Source organism: Phyllostomus discolor, chromosome 1, assembly GCF_004126475.2.
Source record: "Phyllostomus discolor isolate MPI-MPIP mPhyDis1 chromosome 1, mPhyDis1.pri.v3, whole genome shotgun sequence".
Lineage (NCBI taxonomy): Eukaryota > Metazoa > Chordata > Mammalia > Chiroptera > Phyllostomidae > Phyllostomus > Phyllostomus discolor.
The window spans coordinates 62,100,197-62,123,505 of record NC_040903.2 but is presented as its reverse complement, the minus strand read 5'-3'; the positions used below and the strand labels follow the sequence as shown (position 1 = coordinate 62,123,505).

At 35.9% G+C, this 23,309-nt stretch overlaps 1 protein-coding gene across 1 annotated transcript in view; it reads left to right on the top strand.

Moving 5' to 3' along the window:
* The window catches only part of PLXDC2 (plexin domain containing 2), a 403,365-nt gene that overhangs the window by 292,730 nt on the left and 87,326 nt on the right, over positions 1-23,309 (top strand). The window contains exons 6-8 of the mRNA XM_028507369.2: positions 2,993-3,115; positions 9,677-9,795; positions 20,204-20,303. Coding sequence (XP_028363170.1) covers positions 2,993-3,115; positions 9,677-9,795; positions 20,204-20,303 — 342 coding nt within the window. The remainder of the gene's footprint in view (positions 1-2,992; positions 3,116-9,676; positions 9,796-20,203; positions 20,304-23,309) is intronic.

The following is a 23,309-nucleotide window of genomic DNA, read 5'->3' as shown; positions in this document are numbered from 1 at the left end:
CAATGAACATAGGGGTGCATATACTCTTTCACATTAGTGTTTTGGGTTTCTTCAGATATATTCCCGGAAGTGGACTCACTAGGTCAAAAGGAAGTTCCATTTTTAATTTTTTGAGGAAACTCTTCACTGTGTATAGTGACAGGTGGACACCTGAAATATTGGGGGAACACTTTCTAAAGTAGATGATTGTCTAACCACTGTGCTGTACACTTGAAACTAATACAAAATAATGCTGGATGTAAACTGTTATTGAAAAACAAAATTTGAGAGAAAAGAAACATCTGAGTGGCTCTGGGTGCCTTTGAAGCTTCGGAAATATTTATCACATTAAAGTTGTCCTTAATTTGCCTGACTGGTTCTCACTCAATACCTAGGTACACCTCCCTGCTTTCAGCGCCTTTAGGGTGCCCCTCCACTTCGTCATTAACCACTGCTGACATGGCATTTGAAAAATCTGCGGACGTACGGAGAACTAAGTAGAGCCCAGCAGCTCAGTCAAGCGTTTTACTTCTTGGTCATTCAGAACTAACCTAACATACTGAAGGAGTTAGAGTTGGACCTGGCTGAGGAACACAAGCAAGTAGTCTCTGAATTCGCCAAATTAAACTCATTTTGAGGAGTAATTGAGCATTTGCCCCCTTGGATTGCTTTCACATTATTCCTGGTGGTGACAGTAGTGACAGTGGCAGTATATTATTAGCGGAGTCGAAAGGGCTAGTAAGGATAGCAGTCGTTCCTTTTTCTTAACGGTTGCTCCACCTGTAGGAGTCACAGCAACAGTGATTGTAATTTATTTTAATTTTACAAGGTGTAGATAATTCATAATAGAAGAATCAAGGCTTGTAATTATAGCTTTTACATTGTAACAAATTCTTTTGTAGTTTTACTTTTTTCTTTGGGAACAATTCGAGACTTCATACGGGTATGTGATTTTAAATACCAACAGTAAGAATTAAGTATTTGAAATCACCCATGTTTCTGCATTTTGTAACCCTTTTTTTAGGAATCACCGCTGCTTTTCATAGAGTTGTTTCAGAAAATGAATTCTGTATCAATTTAAAGTTATCTTACTGGCTTCAATTATTGCCTTTATTTTTAAATCAAGTAAAGTTTCTTCTATTAGTACTCAAAGAACATAGAGAAATAATTATCTAGAGCTACTGTCCCTGAAAGAACATTGGCAGAGTATAATTTAATTTTTCCCTTAAATTCTCAGACTTAGAGAAAATTTCTTACCATTTTAATGGGGAAATTATTAAGGCATATTGGTGAGGAGCAGAGGAAAAAATAAATCATACTCCCTGAAAAAAAATAATTACTTAGCATCCTCACAATTTTGAGGATGTGATGTGGGGCTTTGAACTTCAAGACTGTCTCTGAAAATCTACAGGAAAATACAAGCAATGACTGCATCACTTTATATACTATCTTTTAGCACATGTGAGCTATGTGAAATTGCGAATGTACAAAATTTTTCTCCAGACATAGGAAATTTATTTTGAAAGCTATTGTTCATCAAATGAGAAACAAGATGTGATCAGTGATTAAAACACATGCTAAAGACTGTACTAGTTAAAATACACTGTAAGGTTAATAGCTAGAATCTAAGTATACCTTTGGAAAAAATGAAAAGGAAGTCAAGGAAAGAAGACATTGGTGCAAAAACAAATTAATTTCAAAGTAAATAACTATAGATTTAATTTTCCAGTAACTCACCTAGAAACTCCAGTTGAGAATTTGAAAAATAAAGACCACAATATTTTAATTAAGTCTTTCTTCAGATCACAGAGTAAGATAACAGAGGTTTTAACACTTCTAGAAGTTTTGGTCTCACCCAATTTTGTATTTTTTAAATCTTGCTTGTTTTATCAATTACTGGGAAAATAGAAAAATGATCTATAGTGGCCCCAGATATCTAGTTAACTTATAATTACCCAAACATTACAACTGCATTTTCACAAATAATTTGCTTTGGATTTTATTTTGTAATACTGTGGTATATCTATTTGCATATATGTTCTTATTTGTGCATTTCTTAGATTAATATTAAAATGAGTTAACATTCCTTGAGCTAACTCTCCTTTCCTTTGCAACCTAAAGATTTACAGGCAAGAAACCAGTACAGGATTAACAATTTGTCATGGATAATCCACAAAGTAAATAAACCCAGTGTGAATAATTCAAAGTGGGTAGTGTGGTAACATAGAAGCTATTGAAAGTTAATTCAAGAGGAAGTTCTCTATAGTAATTCCCTCTCATTATCCCCTGCTAAGATAGGCTGGTACTGGTAAGCACAGAGGCATTTGTGCATTATCAGTGTTTTGCCATCTTATCTGCAGACACTTAATCTTTATCTTTTTGATGAGGTGCTAGCATTATAAAGACTTGGCTAATCTGAGAAATGTGCAAGTTTTCCATGGGTGCTTAGCCTCCCTTCAACTTAAAAAAAAAATCTGAAACATTTTCTCCATTTTAGTACTGGAGAAAGATATAAAAATAAATATAAAAACATGCATATGTAGTTTTTAGAATGTCCTAAATTGAGATTACAGTTTAAGAAATTGCAATCAAACACCATGAAAATATGTTCATTTGTAAAAAAGGATTTGTTTGCATGATTGGGTAGTGTTAAAATAACAAGGGATTAATAATAGGACATTAAATGTTAGAATACTGATGGTACTGTGTTAGTCTTTTCAGCCTAATAATCTCTTTCAGATAATAGTCACTTTTCCCACAATTACAGTTGTTCATAGTGTCAATTTCTGATTGGACAGTCTATCGGGTGCTACAGAGTCCTTTGCAAATTTGTTACTTAATCCAGACCCAACTACCATCGAGCAGCCAATCAAACATTAATTTTGCTCCTTTTTTTTTCTAGCTTCTATGATATTTTATTTTCAAAATAGGACTGCAACCAAGTTGGACGTATTTTAATTAAAATTTTATCTGGGCTCTTTTTAAAACCTATTTCCTACTTTTCCAATTACAGGTTTCATATACACTGGAGAAGTGGTGCATCGGATGCTGACAGCCACGCAGTACATAGCGCCTCTGATGGCAAATTTCGACCCTAGTGTCTCCAGAAATTCAACAGTCCGATATTTTGATAATGGTATGTATTGGTCAGTCTTTTTTTTACTGAATGTATACTTTTAAACAGTGATCATCAGATTCATTTTAATATTTGGTAACTTGGGGTACTTTGTTTTATTTTGTTCTTGGTAGACTGGATTTGTAAACTACTTGGTACAAATCCCCTAAGATGACAAATGTTAAATGGTTAATATGCGAAGTAAAGTATATAGTCAAATGTCACTCGTTTATTCATTTGTTTGTTCAGAAAATGTATATTATCATCTATTAGGCATTATAATAAAAGAGTTATACTAAGCAACACCTCATACCAAGCAAATACATTTGATGCTATTTTCAGTAAACCCTTGCTGTTATATTTGAAAAGCTAAATAAGGATAATTTCTTCTGATCTTCAAGTAGAGGCAAGTGGCATAGTATGTTGATATTAAACTTTTAAAAGTTATGAACTATATATCATAAAATGAACATATCTTTTAAAAATACAGGGTAGTGAATAGTTAGAATACATTTTTAAAAATCTAGTTTTCCTGACTTTAAAATATGAAATAGAGCCTATTAAGGTTTATAACATATACTGGCAACAATTTATCCCTGCTGTTTCTTTGGGGGACATATAAAATAGTCAGAGAAAACCTAGACTGTCTCACTAAGTGCTATTTAAACCTAAGTAAAAATTTAAGGTCCTAAGGACGTAAATGAGTTTTCACACCTACATCTAATTGAAGGCTCTAACTTTAGTAGAGAAAATATTGTAGCAAAAGAAGAGTTTGTTGGGAAACTTAATAAAAGATAGAAGTACAAAGTCCCAGTTACGTATAAGTATGGACATGGAAATCACAGCACAGAGAACAGAGTCACTCATATTGTAATACTTACCTACGATAAGGATGGTTACTAGACTTACTGCGGTGATCACTTTGTAAGGCATATAAATGTTGAATCACTTTGTTCTTTACCTGAAACTAATGTAATTCAGCATGTCAAGTATAATTGAAAGTGAATTTAAATTACTTAATGATTTAATTAACTTTTGAAAAGATAGACATTTCTGTACTCTATAATATAGGAATAATATTTAATTGTCCAAATAAGATTTTTACCTTTTAAAAGAATAGAAGCATTTGGCATGAACATAGCTATTTCTACTCTTGTCTTAATGATCAGGGAGAAATTCACTAGTGGATGGTATAGACTCAATGATGCAGCTATTTTGGGGAATGTGATCATTTTACTAAAAGCCATCTTCTGACCAGTATGATGAAACTTTTTATCGGTCAAATTCGCAAAGGAAGAAGGAAACTAAACATAGTTAGAAATATACTCTGAGAAATAAAGTTCAAGCAATTTGAATAACAACAAAGTGTGATCCAGTATTAAGTAACTCTGAATGTTACCTGTAATAATAGCTTCCCCCGATTATTTTAAGAATTGTCATCTAGTTTATCTTCTCTCTCTAACAAATTTAATGAGGTACTAAAGCTCAATAAAGCACAGATAAATTCTAAGTATACTTGAGGCAGAACTATAACCAGAAACTTACCTGAAGCTTATTGTATGACATATCAGACAGAATCACCTGTCTGATGAATAGGAAATGATTGATGAAAGTTGATTATTTTCCAAGCTCTGTCACTTACTAGGTGCAATTGAGGACATTCACTCATGGGCACAGGATTCTGATGACCAAGTTTTTATATCATGAGCATCAAAGTCATAAAACATATAGAGTATGTCTTTCTATCCACATACTCTCTCATATAGCATGTACCTAGACAGCACTTGATATTTGAATTTTACTTTTATTTGAATAGTTTTAAAAAAATTAATGTATGCTACTCCAGCTGAATGCTAAATTCCTTGAAATAAGGGCCATGACTATAAGAAATCATTTTCTCTTAAGCACCTGGCATAGAAACTTATACACAGTAAGTCTTCCATAATTATTCTATGAATGAGTAAATTAAAAATAATAAATATGTAAGATGAGTTTTTAATTCCGAGATCTGTAAAAGTAGTAATACTCAAGAGTTAATATATTCTACTTTATCGAAATATCTGCTGGGTAATGCCCAAAATGGAAATATTGATTTCCTACGATATGGCAATGAAAGATGAGTACTTGCTTGTGTTTCAGGAAATGAATGAACCACTTTTGAATATTCCAGGCTCTTCACAATGTCCTTTTATACAAAAGCAACTTACTGAAATATCTCCAACATTATTGGTTAGGATCATTGAAAGAATGCTAAAGGATGGAAAACTCAACATTTTAGGAAAGCAAGACTTTTCTAGAGGAGGCACCAGCAGTTTAGAAAATTTCTCAGATAGTATTTCTGTAAATTTAAAAATCACTGGATTTTGAAAATAAGACAGTGCTTCCTAATGTTATAGGCAACCTAGATGACTACAGAAATCTGAGTCACAGAATATTAATGCAGAAAAACTAGAAAAGTAATTAAAATAACCCTTTACTAGAAAAATAACTTGAGTAGCAATTTATAAAGTATAATTCTTACTAATGATCAGAGGTTTGATACATATAAAAGTTCTACATTTTTATACCCTGCATTATATTTTATGTTTTTGGTATAATAATTTATATATTTTTATATTGTATACCCATTAAATTATTTTAGTTATAGTTATTTTAATACTGTTGTCTTTTAGCCTTTACACTAGATTTATTTGTGATTTACTGACCATCGATCACAATATTGAAGCATTCTGAATTTAACTATATATTTACCTTTACCATTGAGTTTTACGGTTTCATGTAATTCCTTTTATAATTAGTGTGGTTTTATTTCAGCTTGAAGAACACTTTAACATTTCCTGTAAGGCTGGTCTAGCAATGATGAACTCCTTCAGCTTTTGCTTGTCTGGAACAGTCTCTCTCCTTCACATCTATAGGACAGCTTTGCCTAATAGAGGCCTCTTGGTTGGCCCTCTGAATATGTCACCCCACTCCTTCTCTGCAAGGTTTCCACTGAAAAATCCATTGGCAGTCTTATGTAGATTCTTTTGTGGTAAGATTGCTTTCCCTTCCTGCTTTCAAGATTCTTTCTTCAGCTTTATATTCTTGTAATGTTTCATTATAACATGTCTCCATGTGAGTCTCTTGATTTATCTTGCTTGGTATTTGGGGGTTTCCTGGATCCAGATGCCTGTTTTTGTCCCTGGAAATTTTTAGCCACTATTTCTTTCAATAAGCTGTCTGCCCCTTTCTGTGTCCTTTATCCTTCTGGGATCCTTGTAATGTGAATATTGGTCCAAGCAATGGTGTCCTCTATGTCCCTTAATCTATCTTCACTCTTTTCATTCTTTTTCTTTTCGCACCTCTGATTGAACGAATACCACTGCCTTGTCTTCAACTTAATCTAGCCTGCTGCTGAACCCCTCTGTTAAAATTGTCATGTCAGTTATTGTATACTTCAGTTCTATGATTTCTATTTAGTAGCTTTTAACACGTTCTCCCTCTTTGTTGAAATCCTCACTTTGCTCATGCATTGCTCTTCTGACCTCAGTGAGCCTCTTTATGACTATTATTTTTTAACTCATCTGGGTAAATCATCTACCTCTTTCATTAAGATCTGTCTCTTGGAGATTTATCTAGTATTTTTATTTGAAACACACTCCATTTCTTCATTTTCTTGACTCTGTGTTTGTTTCTGCACATTAGATAAAATAGCCAACTTGTCTCATCAGAGTGGTCTTGTATAGGACATGAACCTCATCCATCCATCAGCAGGGCTGAAGCTCCTGGTTGTCTCAGAAACCCTTGTGATTCAGGGGTGTGCAACCCGCAGGCCACATGAGGCTCAGGATGGCTATGAGTGGGACCCAACACAAAATCAAATTTACTTCAAATATTATGAGATGTTTTTGTGATTACGTGTCGCAATGCATTTAATGTGTGGCCCAAGGCAACTCTTCTTCCAGCGTGGCCCAGAGACGCCACAAGGTTGGACACCCCCTCTAAGACATCATTGTTGTTCTCAGTAGTTGAGTGTGTTCCAAGTCCCATTGATGTCCTAAAGGGGAAGACCCTAGCCAGCACCTTGATGCAGGGAGGTTGTTGCTAGACCCTCGGGGAGTAGTCGGGAAAGAATGCAGTCAAACCCCTTCTGGGCAGAAACTGGGAGGTAGGCATTTTTACCTGCTCTCTCTTCACTGGGTCTGTGAGTTTGATCGTGCAAGTGCTCCTGCACCCATTTCGAAACTTCTTCATTTGCTATAATCTCCGACTTATAACTGCAAGCCCTGTTGGGTCTAGGTGCCTAAACCTCAGTGGCAGCCATAAAAGATGGGGCACTACGTGTGTCTACAGCATTCAGATAAATTTTGGCAAATTGGTTTTGTTGTTGGAGTGAGCTGGAGGGTAAAGGTGGAAGAAGTGTCCACCTGCTCCTTTGGGTTCGGGGCAGAATAACATTCAGCACCTAGATGAATGCTAATTAGATGGTGGACCCTCATGCAGCAGCTTGTAAAATATGTAAATATGGCCCTAAAGGAAAAGACTGGGAGATGGGCATTTTTGCATGCCCTCTCTCTGCTGACTCCTGGGGGAATAGCCATGGCAAGTGCTCAAGAGCAAGTCTGTTGACAGGTACTTCTTTGTCTGCTACAGGCCTGTTGGAACTCAGGAATGCAAATCGCATTCCACATCACAAATAGGCAATCTGGGGCCCTGTCCCTCAGGTGGTACCACAAAAACTGGGTGCTAGACTCATACATAAGCTCCTTCCAGAGAGAGGCTAGTGACCTTGTTTTATTGTTGGAGTGAGCCGAAGGGGGGACACAGGATCCACTGGCTCCTTCGGGCTCCAGAGAGGATCCCAGTCAGCGCCTCGTTATGTGCAGTTTCAGTGTAGGTGTTTTCTCAGTCACCTGATGCACAGCAATCACTTGGCTACTCCCTGGATCTCTCTCCAAAGAAATTGCTTCCTGTACGCTGTACATTTAGTGTGTCCATGGGAGGAGGGGAATTCTGGAGCCTCCTATGTTGCCATCCTGGTCAAAAGCTCTCAACGTTGTTATACTCAAAAAGCACATTAAAGACCGTATTCATTCTGCATGGGTCATCTGGTACAGGGATTAACTGGAAAACAGTCAGAGGGGAGAAAAGCAGAGAGTAGGTTAGTGCTGAGGGGTGTGAAGCTTTCCTGACCTCTCCGGGTTCTCCTGTCCCAGCACCTCCACCTCGTCAGTGATCCAGAAACTCTCTGTCATACAATCTTGATTTTTTTTTTCTTTTTAATCAGATATTTAATGACCTGGAAGACAGGTTGTGATCTTTTAGTTCTGCTTGTTTCATTTTCTGTAGAACATTTTTCAGCAACATGTTTTTTTAATTAAACAGAAAATCCAATACTTAGAGCTAAGCAAAAATGTTAGCCACTTATTTTTTTTCTTTAAAAAATAGAGAAAAAGCAATGGCAGTTAAAACAAGTATATGAATTCTCATTGGTAGCTATAAAACTGTTGTAATTTATATTTCATGTTAATAGTTTCATAGTAAACCCTGGTAGAATGACTCATTAGAACATGATACATAACACTAAAGATTTCCCCAGTATACTTCAAGGAGGCTTCAGAAATCTTAGCCTGGGGCCCTTTTAAGCTACCTTGCAGCCTGCTGGAAGCAATACAACAAAGACAGAAATGCAGGCATTGTGAAATCAAAGAAAAATATTTCCATTAGTGTTAAAAGAATTTCTTCAGCCTGGAAAAGTATAATTCTAAGAATGGAAGAGACATTTTTAGGTCTTTTATAAGTGGTTCTAGCTTTTCTGAATGTGTTCCTTTCTCTCTCAGCATTTGTCAATGTATTTGAAATTCATGCAGTTCACTTGGGCTGCATTTTGAAAGTGGCTCATGGAAGTTTAAGCAGCCGGTACCCATTAACATTAATGGACTTCCTAAGGCAAAATTCCCCCATACTGGGCTCAATATTAACCTCAGTATGAGGTTAGGTTTTTACCAAATATTTAGAGAATACTCAGTTCTTTGACAATATTCCAAATACTGTTTTTTTTTAAACTAGCAAACACTTGTTTTATTCATTTTTTCTTGTTCTCTATTGTTTAACAGCAGATATTGTGGTCTTTTACCCTTAAATTCCATTGCATCAAAAGAATAAAATGTTAACATTTCACTTGAAGATATATAATACTTTAAAACAATCAAATCAGTCTGCCTTAGCAAACTGCATTTATCCTAAAGTTTTAGTATTCTTAACAGATGATGGCCAAAATCCAAACTATAGAATAATACTCTGAAACCGTGAATTCAATTTAGATATCATCAACCTTCACCATCATCTTCAATGTCATTAAACTGCATTTCATCATCATCTCCAGGACAAAATGTATTTGTTTCATTGATTTCAGCATGTTCTGGAAGCTCGCTATATGCCAAATGTTATTTCAGGAACAGAATTCCACTTAACCTTGTAAAATTTAAGTAGCCCAACTACTAGATTTGAAGGCTAGATCCATGGTTTTGTAAAAGGCTCCCACCAGAATTGACTGGCAATGTTTTTCTCATTGTATTTTTTATATTCTGATGGGGTTTATAGGTACAGCACTTGTTGTCCAGTGGGACCACGTACATCTGCAGGATAATTACAACCTGGGAAGCTTCACATTCCAGGCAACCCTCCTCATAGATGGACGCATCATCTTTGGATACAAAGAAGTAAGTAACACATTGAAGATTGTCTTCCCCCTTGACCTTGACCTCTATCTGTTCTATCCTTCAAATGTCAAGAGACACTTTATAGTCATGAACCTTAAATCATTTTCTCACCTCTTGTTTTTTTTCCTTGATAAAAAGTGTATGTTTTTAATCTACAGGATATCACTGATTGTTAATTCTTTGGGTTTTGTTTTGTATTCTTATGTCATTGGCATTGTGATCCGTGAATTTTATAAAATCATTGAATAATTGATAGTGAAATATAGTGAATATTGATAGTGAAATATAGTGGAATATAGTGAAATAACTCTAAAAGAAAATACGTTCAATTTGGAATGCAATTGTCTATATGTATGTGTTTGTTTGTTTCTTGCCTTGTCAACTTCTGAGGCATTTTTTGGTTCCGTCTCCAAGAATATTAGTAGACATGAAAACTTGCCTGGCTCAGTGACCCAGAACTGCAAGTGTTCCAAGGCAGCCTTTCACCGGTGATTATTGCAAGCCAATAGAAAAGATTAATTAGAGATCTAAGTGACAGAAAGAACAAGGGAATTTAAACTTAAGATTTGTTTCATTTTACCAAATTGACAAAGAATGAAAACTTACTAAATTGTAGCCTTAAATGTAAGGAATGTCTAAATTAGAATAATAACATCTTTGGTTTAAAACTCTGTTGGCAATATAATTGAGATCTATTAGACAACCTAAACGTTTGGGGAAGAAACAAACACTATAAGAGTAAAGTGCCAGGAGCAGCAGATGTGATGTTTTAGGCAGTCATTAGGCAGGAGAGAATTTTCAGCCATGTGGATTGATAATGACATTATTGACACATGGACTGGTGGGTATTTTTGATAATATAGTCTTAATATCTTCTTTTCAATTGAAGGGTTATTTTCTCTTCAGACAGGAATCCCTGGCTATGAAGAGGAAGTTGATAATTTAAAAATGGTTCGCTTTGGTCAAGTCTTCTGAAATTTATCCTTTCTATAAAGTGAAGGATAGTTGTATTTCAGTTAAATAAGCCAACTTTGGGAAATTTTATGATTAGGCTAGATGTTTCCACTTCTTGGAAGAATTCTTGCATGTGGAATTAATCATATGCTGGAGCAATAATATAGATTGTAGTATAGGATCTGTTCTGCTTTGTGCTTCTTTATCCAGAGCTATGTTTTGATATTATAGGCCAACATATTCTTACCTTACTCCCTGGAAGCTGTGATAATATCACTCAAAGAGACATACTCGAGTTTTTTCTATAATGTAGTGTGCTGCTGGGACTGCAGAGCAATGTTCTGGAATGCTAGTTTTCAACAGTTTAACCAACAGTGGTAAAGTTTCTGGAAAAACACAGGGTCAGTAAGTCCAGGGTCTTAAACCTCACTAACTTTGTCAAAATAAAGCCTTTGTCAAAATAAAGGTTGTGTTCTTATTGTGGTCTCTCTCTCTAGTCTTTATTATCAAAATTATCACCTCCATTTATACTGTGGTCAGTGAGAGTCTCGCATTGAAGAGTAAGTTTATTTTTCCTATTCTCTCTTTATAGTGTGTTTGGTATTTTTAAATATTTTTCCTTTTCTTTATTTTAATCAAATAAAAATTTTCTATGATGGTTTTTTTGTTTAGTCATGGGAATATTAAGCTGACAGGCAGTTTTAACACCTTCTTGATATCTTACTCTATTTTCCTGTTGAACATTGGTCCCTCTGAATTCAGAGTTCTAGATAGTCATTATTATATTATTTTGCCTTATTGTCCTTTCTCTGTCCTTTTTACAAAACAATTTCTTATTTTCTATTCTACCTTTTTTTCTGATAATTATCATGAATTTTATTTTGCAGAGGCTAATTTGTATTTGTAAAATTTGCCACAGTGAAAGTACCCATGTACTTGAATGAGTACTAGATGCTTCTGGCACTCCTAGAAAAAATACTTAATTGTAAAAACATAAAATAGTTGTTTACATAATGTACTATCCTTGACAAAATGTTTTCACATACATTATACTCGTTTTCTATTCTCCAACAATTTTTGGCCTTCACAAAGGCGCTGGCACATAGAAGGAGTTTAATAAATATGCCTAACTTAATTATGGAATTAGATCATGCACAATTAACTTTATTTGATAGCTAAGCAGACCGAGTCAGAGAGGTTAAATGACATGCTTGAGGTTGCAGAGCAAGTTGAAGGCAAATCCTGGCCTAAAAACCATAATTTGGTGACTCCAAGAGACCTCAGCATTTTTTTCCAAGGAGATTGTATGTAACTATTCACATGTATTTCTCATTTGCTTTCTCAATAAATATTTGTTAATGTTTGGTGCTTAATAACATTTTTTATCTGAGTCCAATATATTATACAATTTTCATCCCACAAAATCAGAAAAAGTGTTCCTATTTAAGTTGCATAGCTTACAAAATCATGAGAATATAAGAATATAAAGTCTATAATTTTGTGTTCCTGTACAAGTTAAACTTACAGAACCAAAATTATAGATAAGGAGTAAGTACAATTCTTTCTGTAATATGTTGCTTCTAGCTGGTAATGCCTGCTTTGTTTTATTTTATTGTATTTTATGTAAGAAGACAAAAATTTGATTTTTGCAGAAATTACCAGTAAAGAACTTGGTTATATTGTAGAATACAATAAGATAAATGCTGTGGAAGGCAAACCTTTCTCACCCTGTTCTGTCAAGTGCCTGAGTTACAATATATTAATAACTAACCAGGTACACTGTCACTTATATCAAAATGATTGAAGTAGTTCAGTCATTTCTTCAAAAGGAAGCTTACAGGGAGGCATCATGCTACACTGGATAGGCCTACAGGCTCTGTGGTCAGACTGCCTCAGATGAACCTTTGTTTCATAATTTTGGGAAAGTTACTTAACCTCTCTGAGTATTTCAGGTTCCTGCTTTGTAAATATAAATGCAACTACCTCTTGGTTTTTGTGAGAATTATGAGATAAATTTTAAGCACTTAATAACTGCCTGGTATACAGGAAGAGCTCAATAAATGCTAGATTTAGCAAATTTGGAAGTTCTTATTAAAAGCAAATAGGACATCTGGTTAAGGCAGAACTTGTATAAGACTATTTCTACTATTGAGATTAAGAGGAAAGGTGAATAGCATGTGGAAAGCATATGTCGAAGGCATCAGGTGGCTATCAAAGAACAAGGACTTGAAAAGCCATGATTCCAGAGAAAGGAAATCACAAAGTGACCCCAACAAGACATTTGATACTTCACAAACCAGGCTGAGCAGATGCTGAGCAGAACTTCACTCAGTCTCATGGAGTTGAGGAAAATACAAGAATTCAGGGCCACTAAGACCAGAGGTCCATAGTAAGTGCCCAGGCATTAAGTGGAGATTCCTTAAGGACTGGACTGTAGGAGTAAGGGCTAATCAGAAACATGCCGGCCTTTATAATCACCAGTGCTCACCTTAGAATGAGCATAACATTAATCTGCTCTATCCAAACCACCAAACAAAAAGTAGTTAACCCTCTCTGGAGGAAGGAAATATCATCTACAACCTCACAGTATCTCATTAGTATTTTGCAAACAATGCCCTGTGTTTGATCAAAATTTACCTAGCAAGCAGGGAGACATGAGCCATAAATGAAAACCTACAGGAAAAAAAAAAAAAACAAATGATAGAAACAGACCCATAAGAAATCTAGGTATTAGAGTTATCAGCCACAAAATTTAAAAGAACTGTTATTAATATAGTTAACAAAATAGATGACAAGATGGTTGATTTCAAAAAGTAATGAAATTCATGTAAAAGAACCAAATGGATACCCTGAAGTTAAAAAGTACATTAAAGTGAAGAGTTGATAATTTGAGAGGAAATTTTTTAAAAGATGATTTTGTGTGTGTGTGCTTTGGCCTCATCCTACATAAACTTATCTTTGAAGTTAACTAAAATAACAGCTGTATAACAACAAAGGTTGTATAACTTATGAGAATCTCAAATCTTTGGTTGAGTAATGCAGAGCTATGACTATGGATGACGAGAGATGACTATGGAAAGATTCTGTGCCTCCACTCTTTCTCTTACCAGTACTGCTAGAACACTAGGATTTTGGTGAAGGAACTCTGAATGCTGTGGGCAAATCTTCTATCACTTTTATCTTTATAATATTTCAGTAACAAATGCGGGAGGGAGGGAGGGAGGGAGGGAGGAAGGAAGGGAGGAAGGGAGGAAGGGAGGAAGGGAGGAAGGGAGGAAGGAAGGAAGGAAGGAAGGAAGGAAGGAAGGAAGGAAGGAAGGAAGGAAGGAAGGAAGGAAGGAACCTAAAAGAAATAATTCTAGAAACAGAAAACTTGTAATGCCGGCCCTGCCATTAGTTGGCTATGCTGTCCTTAAACAATGTATTTGGTCTTTCTGTATTTGGTCAATGCATTTTTCCTTCCAAGCCTCCATTGCATCCCTGAGGTGTCATTGAGGGGCCTCTCTCACAAAGTGCTCTTACTAGAGTTAGACCAAAAGCATTCTTCCTACCCTGACATTTCCTGACTGAAGAGCCCCCTCGTTACTGAGGCAAAGACTTCTACATTCCTCCTTCCGAAACTCAGGGTGCAGAGATTCTTAGTCCCCTTTCTTTTCCCCTAGTGTTTTATTCCCAAGCTGTGTTTAGACAAGCTCCCTTGTCTAGCTATCATTCCAGAGAAGGTTCCCACCGTGGTTTTGACTCTCCTGAGCTGAGTTGCACCGGCTTCTTTAGGCGCGGGCACCTGCCTCTCTGTCGTCTTTATATGAAGCTGCAACTCTAGTTTGTCAAATCCACGGTGGGTGGCCTTTAAATCAGAGGTCACATTTGTGTATGTGTGCTCACAAAGTGGATATTTGCCAAAATTTAAATATTTGAAGGTTTCAAATAAAAGTACAGATTTGCATTTTGTCTTGAGAAATCAGAAGCCTCCGATCACTCGTTCGTTACTCAGGGTGTGCACCCTCCAGTTTCTCCCTAGCCAGCTTCTTTCTTACCCCAGGCCAGCACTAGCTTCTGAAGAGACTAAGTTTGAAACTCCTCTTTTAACGTAGGGGCTGTCTTTACTTGTCAGATTTATGCTGTTATTTGTATCCTTCCAGATTTTCTGTAGGGTGTGATTGTGGACATAGGGCAAGAGAGATGTTAAGAATGTGTTTTCAGCATGAGGCTCTCCCTTGCTTTCATGCCGTCAAGTGCATGACTCAGTGCCTGGCCTATGAAAGAGTTCAGTAACTGTAAACTGAAAAGGGATTTAAATAATTGTGTGAAATGTTAATGACATACAGTAAAGCAAATGAATTGTTTAATTGTCAAATGTAACCGGAAGCCTTTCTATTCAAATATAGTTTTTAGACAACTGAACGCTAACACTCTGGACCTTATGTGTTGTTTTGATAATAATAAAAGACTTTTTAAAATTGGATACCCTACTGAGTTACACAGAAGCCAGATCAGACATTAAAGAAGGTGAGGAAAGAAGTTAAGGATTGAATGCGGGTGAGAATGGGTCAAATACTAAGCTTTGTGTTAATATATTTGTTATCAAGCACCATATTGTTGATAAGTGAGTGGGAAAAAATAGTGAGAGAACCAGAGTGAGTTTAGAGTAATTCTTTCCAGTTTCTTTCTGATAGACATATGATTCATACATTGGCACACATACTACACAATCAAGCCCTTGCTGAGATGTTGTGCCACTTATTAGACAGCTAGCTGGGTACATAATGGGAAAGAAAAAGAATGCCTTGGCAAAGGTTGCAGGGCAGAACAGACAGGAAAATAAAACCCCATTACCTCTGAGTGAAGCAGCTGCTGTTACCTCCCTGTTTTAGAGATGGACATAGAAGTTCACATTTTAGGCATTGCATTGGGCACTTGTATCCTGGTGAATGATACCACAGTGTAGAAAAGGGAGCAAGCTCTTGACTTTGGATCTCCTTCCAAAGGCCAATGTGCTATGCCCTACCTTTGCTTACTCCTAATCTTTCCTGCCTTAATGGTGACTAGTTATTGCAACTCCTTTCTGCACCTATACTTAATTTGGTTCACTGTATCATTTGCAGGAAAAGTTATGATTACTTAAATAATAAATACATCTATATCTTTTAAAATGACATAAAAATTATATCTAAAAAATAATTTATAAATGTTTCTGTAAGCCAAACTGCAAGCACATTTTAACTGACATCAATGCCTCTTTTCTATATATATCTTGTGGGTGAATATATTGTGAAACTCATTCTTGGAAATTTATGATTCAATACAAATCATACAGAGGCCAAGCAAAAATCTGGCTTTGCTTTAATTGTGAAAGGAAACTATCATGGGTACATGAAAGTCATGAGGCTACATTAAAAAAAAAAAGCTTATGCAGTAAAGAGTTTATATAATTTCTGATTGGTTCCCTAACATCCCAAGGAACTAACTTAAGAGAAGCATTTTCCGGATGAATATAAACTTGTAGAAAGGAGAAAAACGAGCTTCTCATAAGCAAAGTTTTTAGAGTTTTCATACTTGGATGTCATCCTTGGTGGTGGCTTCTCTGGCTTGTGTCTTAAATCCTTATAAATGCAGAGTCCTCCAAAGAAAAGGTGACTGTGACAATATGGCAAACATGTTCTTGTGCTAATTGTGTGCAATACCAGTTTATTTCTATACACACGTACAGATGCTTTGTTGATATTAATCAAAAGGCAGCCCATTTGAAACATGATTTGAACAGTACTCATTCATCTTAACGGTCTCGAATCACAGAGTGACGTGGAGACGCGCGGACAGCTCTGCCCTGCTCTCAGAGTGCTTACACAGCTCACTCACTTGGCTGCAGTGAGGGAATGAGTGGTCCTTTCTCAGAACAACCCCACACCTTGTTATTTGGAAGTAAAAAGATTACAAGCCAAAAAGGCAGAGTGGAAATGATAATGACAGGATCAGATGGAGACAAGCAGACATACTTCTGAAAGAAATCTTTGAGAGAGCCTGGAGGTATCTCTTCCTCATTAATCTTTTACAATGTTAGTTATTTAATTCAATTGACAAAAGCAGTTTTTTAAAACCTGATTTGTAATCATTTCATAAAAGGCCTGGGTATCATCTAGGAAAATGTGAGGAATCAAAAGCTTCTTATACATTTTTATTTCAATATTTAATCAGCATAAAATACCACAGTTTTGGAAAGCCTAAGTTCTTATTCATGAATTCTATAAAATTTTAAAGAAAAGCATTTGAATCCAGTATTCTTGCCATAAAGTTATCACCCCTTCCCAGCCTTTCTTCTCCTAGTTTTCTCTGCCTCAGAACACCAGTCCTCGTCTTCAGAGCGGCACAAGCCCCTCTGCACCCCCGGGGCACACTGTTCTTACCACATGCACGGTGAATAAACTGAGGGTGTGCAACACGGCAGCCCTGACGAAAAGTATAGTTCCATTTTTCCTGCCAGTAAGACCAAAGTCTTGGTGGCATTGTTGACTCTACTCTTATACTTTTCTTATTAAATGTACAGTGTGTCTTGATGATAGTACCTTCAGAATTCATCTCTCTGCTCTGTTCTCACCTCCTACACTTACACTCCAGTATAGTCCAAGCAACCCATCTCACTGGGACAATTGAGATGCTCTTCTAACTAGTTTCTCTGTTTCCCCTTGGCCCTACAGTCTTGACCACACAGTAGCCAGTATGATCTTTTTCAGATGTAAGGGTATGTCCTCCCTCTATTGAAAATCCTCTAAAATCTTCCCCATATGGCTTGAGATAAAATCTAAAGCCATTGCCATATCTGTCAGGGAGTACACGCTCCCTATACCTGCCCCTGCCCCCTCCCATCTCCCTTGACACTTTATTTACAACTGATCCATTGATAACCTTTTAATTCCTATAAGATACCAAAAGAAATTTAGTCAAGGCTGCACAACAGATCACCCCCAAATGGAGTGGTTTAAAACAACCACACTTCTTATTTCTCACAAGATACCTATGGATCAACTCAGTGGCTCCAGTAGTCTGGGTTGGACTCTGTGATGCTGCTACCTGAGCTCATTTGTGTGTCAGCTGTTAGCTGGTAGATTGTCTAAGGGCTTGCTGGTCAAGGATGATCTCTGTTGGAAGAATATTTCTCCACATGTCTCTCATGTATCTTCAGCAAACCAGCAGGGTACATTCTCATGACAGTGGCAGGGAACTGAGAAGGGAGGTGCAAATGTGCAAGCACTTTCTTGAGCATCCTCTTTGCTTCACGTTTTATCTTCTTTTCCTATGTTACTGAGCCCAGAGTTAGAGTGGAAGACAACAACCCAGTGAAAAGGCAAAAAGTGTGGGTGCAGGAAGCTGCTACTGCAGTCAATCCACCACAGACAAAAAGCACCAGAGGAAAGGGTTTGACTTTAAGACAGAATATAAAGGAAGGCAGTGAAAGGAAGGAAAGAGCTGGAAAAAACAAAATCAAATGAAAGATGGCTAGGTAAGGGACAAAATGATAAGGAAGAGAGCTAGGACAGGTAGAGTGGAAAATCCAAAGAGAAGGAAAAATTGCTATAGCAGGAACCAAGACATGTGAGCTGGAGTACAAACTCCAGTAGGAAAATATTATATTCTTAACAACATAATAGGATTTTTCAATTGACAGTAATAAACACTCAAGATGATGTGTTATAGAATTGTATACCTGGAACCTATATAATTTTATTAAACAATGTCACCCCAATAAATTAAATTTAAAGAAGACATAATAAAAATGATTTGAAAATAAAAAGGAAAGAAAGAGATAACAATTATTACCATAGAGTTTTCTGGCAAAACACTTCTCACCTAGCAGAGAGACACTGCAGTCAGAGATGCTGGAGGGGAGAAGCAAGTGACTCGTGCCAGAACAAAGTCTCTGTACTTACTTCTCGGCAGGCGTGTCTCCATAATGCAATTTTAAAATAATTATGACTTCGTCTCATTAGGATATACAAAATATAACCCAAGTGGGGATTTTTGTCTGCACTTTCACCATTCTTTGGTCTTTTCATCTTTAACTGTAAGTCTGTCTTAAATGTAAATTGCTCCTTCTCATGGAGCATAGCCCTGGGTAACCGAGTATAATGCCCATTTGGAAAAGGGATTCATATATTGATACTGAATAAGTATATCAGAGTTTCATTTAGTAAATGAACTTTTAGGACCAAAAATTGAGGTTTGTTTTGTCTTCTTGTCCAAGTATCAGAATAATTTTTAATGATGGTTAAGAACTGGGCACACCAATGTGGAATTGGCATATGACATTGTCTGAGAGAGGACTGATTTAGTGCATAAAGGGAAAATGTCATCTTCCATTTATGCATTTCAGGATCATTTCAGAAAATTATGAAACATTTAAATTTCCTCTTAATTGGTCAATTTCAACAAAATAGCCCTTTTCAATTTCATGATGTCATGGGCAAAAGTAATCAGTACAGCCCTTATTATGTCTTCTCTCCAGTTTATTTTTCCCCATCTTATTGCTATACCATTTGTGAAGGTTTATACAACAGTGTCTGATCTAATATTTTCTGTAATGAATTACCCACAGATGGCCCACAACCTGTTGATTCTGCTTAAAGATTTTTTGATGCATATATTCTTTCCTTTTTGTTTCTTGTTCTTTTATTTATTGAAGATAATTTCATTCCATTTTTATTTCTATAAAAGAAAATAAAGTTAGTAATCAATGTTATCCTTTTAATTTGTCTCATTTGTAACTGCTGTATTATGATTAGTATATTCTCAATGTGTCCTAATTCTCTAAACTGAAATATTAGGAATGTCTGTCATGTTCAGATTTGGATTTTCATTGAGGTTTAAATTATGGAAGTGTGACTTGGAGGTGACCCATCATAATTCATGTTTTCCATGTGAGTTTCAACCAAAATGGTGAAGTTTCACATCTATTAATTGCCAAATATCACTACATTATAGTAAATATTGACCAATAATATTGTTAAGTATATCTTTAGGAATGCACTTATTTGTCTTTCTCTAGATTTTCTTCTATAAAACCACTCTAAACAAGGTTTTTAAAGAAAACTATGAAAATAATTATATAATTAAGTCCTTTATGAAAACAGTGGAAGAAGAATTTGTATTCCTTAAGTGATAGGCAGCACTAACTGCATTTATGGTGTGCCTGTATGTGTGATAAGTTTTCATTATCCAGCATCAGTTACATGCTCTGAGCATCTATTGCTTTCATCATCAAGTAGCCGACTGTAGGACCAGAAACTTGTCACTTTAGCTCATCAGTTAGCACTAAATGGATGTGATTTTAGTTACTGTATGCCTTTCTTACTTAATATTCACTGCTCTCTCTCTAGTTCTTCATCTCCATTGCCGGATTTTATTTATTAAACAAGATGAAATTAAAATCTAACACAGCAATCTGATTTTTCTTTTGTAGATTCCTGTCCTGGTCACACAGATAAGTTCGACCAATCACCCAGTGAAGGTGGGGCTGTCTGATGCCTTTGTGGTTGTCCACAGGATCCAGCAAATCCCCAGTAAGTACAGGAAGGGACATTGGAGGGTCTGAGCCCACTGTGGGGGGAAATGTAAAGGGTGGATCTGGGCTGATGTTAATTCTTTGAACAACCAGATCGCTTAGATAAGTGCTGCTTGTTGATTATATTGTTTGGTTTATAACTTTTACTGAGGTTTGCTCTCTTCTCTCTCTCTGTTACTCTTGAACTAATACTGGTAATTTAGGTAAAGTGAAATTAAATAGTCTGGCAACAGTGTATATTTTGGATTCTTTAGGACAGTTAGCTTGGTTGTACAGATATATTTCTTTTATTAAGAAGAAGAAGGACATGAAAGAGAGGCAGATTATTTCACTAATAGGTATATGACTTTTTTGTATGTTGAGTTTAAATACATTTATCAGCAAATGAACAGCTTTGTACCTTTTTGTGTTTAGCATATTTGTATGAGACTGCTTAAGAATCCAAATGAACGTGAAAGGAAAAGTATAAGTTGAGGTAAATAAAAATTTTGGTGGAATTTTATAACTATCAGAGAATATATGTATTTTCTTTTTTTAATGTGTTTTTTTTTTTTGCCTGCCTAGTCTAGCTTACATTTTATAAAATAAAAACATATGTGGTACTTTGGTCAGCTGTTCATCATATTAGAAATTCAAAATATAAGTGCAGTTTGTAGTAGCCTGACCATGTAAATAGCCATTGTTAGAAAGTTTCTGTTTTTTAAACCTCCTTGATTTCAAGGACAGTCCTGAGGGATGCTTGGGTGTGTTCATACTGGACACGCCTGTTCGGTTGTGCCCCAGACATGCTAATGTAAAGCAAGAGGTGATAATAAAACACACCTCAAGGTTAGGTCATTTCTTTCCCTTTTGTTCAAAGTTCTTTTTCTTCTTTTATGATATGCTAGACTTAAATTATCAAATGCATATATGCTGTTTGGTCTTGACTTGAGCTAATTCTCTTTAATTGTGAGATCTCTCAAGTATAGAAAGTAGATGGAGTGGAAATGAGAATTTTCAGAGCAGGGGATTGGCTGGCAACACAGGGTTTATTTTACAACCATGATTCACAAGAACATTCATATGTGGCAGTTTTGCTGGGGAAGAACATTTCTCCATGTTAGCTCAGAACTTGTGGGAGGCGGTATTCAAGGGAACTGTCAAATTAAGACAGTTTTCCAGAATCAGAACTGTGCTGTGACAGAGCAAGGATGTGTAAGCACATGTAGGCAGCAGAGACATTCAGACAGAACTCTTAAGTAAGCTGAGTCCTGGGAAAGACGACATCAGCTCCTGTTGAAAGAGGGTTGTTCTCACATTTTTTCTTTCAGAGGCTTTAATCGAGCATGACTTGAGTCAGTTATTGCGCAGGTAAAAGGGAACACCACTTTCAGTTTGTTCGTGGTGTCTTTTCATCCCAGAATGAATTTTATTCACAGCTTCCTCAGAAAGTGTCTTAGTCCACATGGATGTCCTCATATGTTAGTGTTCAGAGAGGAAGATAGTCCAAAGTACAAAGGAAATTTTTTTACAATTTTAACATTTTAATATTTATTATTTTAATATTTTAATATTCAAGTTTGTGAGAACTTAGACATGATTAAACTGTATTTAAATAAGTTATTAAGTTGTCCCCAACTGCAATTTTGCATCTATAATAGGGAACCATTATGTTTTAGAGAAAAAAATATCCTTCCCAAATATTAATTTTATTGAATAAATTGGCAAAACTCATGAATTTTGAGAACAGATTATGTCTAAAGTTTAGGACTCAGCATTCATCTAAAAAAATTACTCAAGCTTTTAGTTCAAAGAAAAGCTCCTCTCAGGCGAGCTGATGCTGGAGCAACATTCACATTCATGTTTTTGTTGACTTCACTGAGAAAATTAGCCAAAAATGAATGAAAGTTCTGAGTTGCTAATCCACTCATACCTGCCCTTAGACTGGATCATATTTCAGCACACACACACAGAGGAATAGATATGTTCTACTTAAAAATCTTTTGGGGGAGAGAAAAATTTTTAATCTCCTTAGAAATCTTTTCCCACATTTATAAAGTGTAGCAGTGTTTGCTACATGAGCTGCTGTATGAGAGGAGAGCTGTGGTTGCATTGCAGTCTTAGCTAAAAATAAATTTATCGTACTTGTTTACACCAGAGATTAGGTTGACCCCAGATTAACATAATACAATTATGCAAGGGTTATTTCTCCTGAGAAAATAAGATGATTCCTAGAGATCTATATGTTTCTTACGTGTGCAGTCAGAATTTAGATATGTAAGTTGTTTTCAAAATTCTGTTCCCTTATTTAACAGCCTCATTGTTAGGAGTTATCCTCATAGGAAATTTCAATCCCTCATCTCTGTTACCCCTTTTTCCTCTCCTGAGTGAATGTAGGGAAAACTGATTGTTATCCTAAGAAGTAGGCAGTTTCATTTTTTCTGTGCTCTGCGGTGTATTATACAGAACCCAATTCTCATAAGATAAATTTTCTGTTCCTTTACTCATTTTGGTTACATGGGTTATGGAACCTATATCCTAGCCTTAATCTAGCCATGGCCACATGGGAACATGAGCTACAATCTTGAGAATAATTTTTCCCAGTGGGACCACAGTTGCTATAACGTTTTAATCAGACTTGGTAAAGGTTTGGTAAAGCACTCAAAAAGCTGTAAGGCAAATGTAATTTATTTTTTACAAAGATTTCTCCCTACACCTTCGTCATAATATCAACAAGAACAAAGAAAAACTTGGGGTTTGTTTTTTTTTTTTGGTTATCAAAAGCTTCCAAATACTAAATGGTTTCGATGTAACTTTCAAGCATAAAGTAGGCTTCATCTTTCCAAAATGATCAGGTGATCTCATAGTTTAAAATATCAAAGGGAATTCAGGCATGGTTAGTGAATTAGTAAGTAGTTCTGAGGTTACAAGGGAAATGCCTTTGCTCCTTCAAAAAAAATGAGAAAAGTCGATGGTGAAATTAACCCTTATATTTAAAAAAAAATAAAAGATGAATTTTAATGAA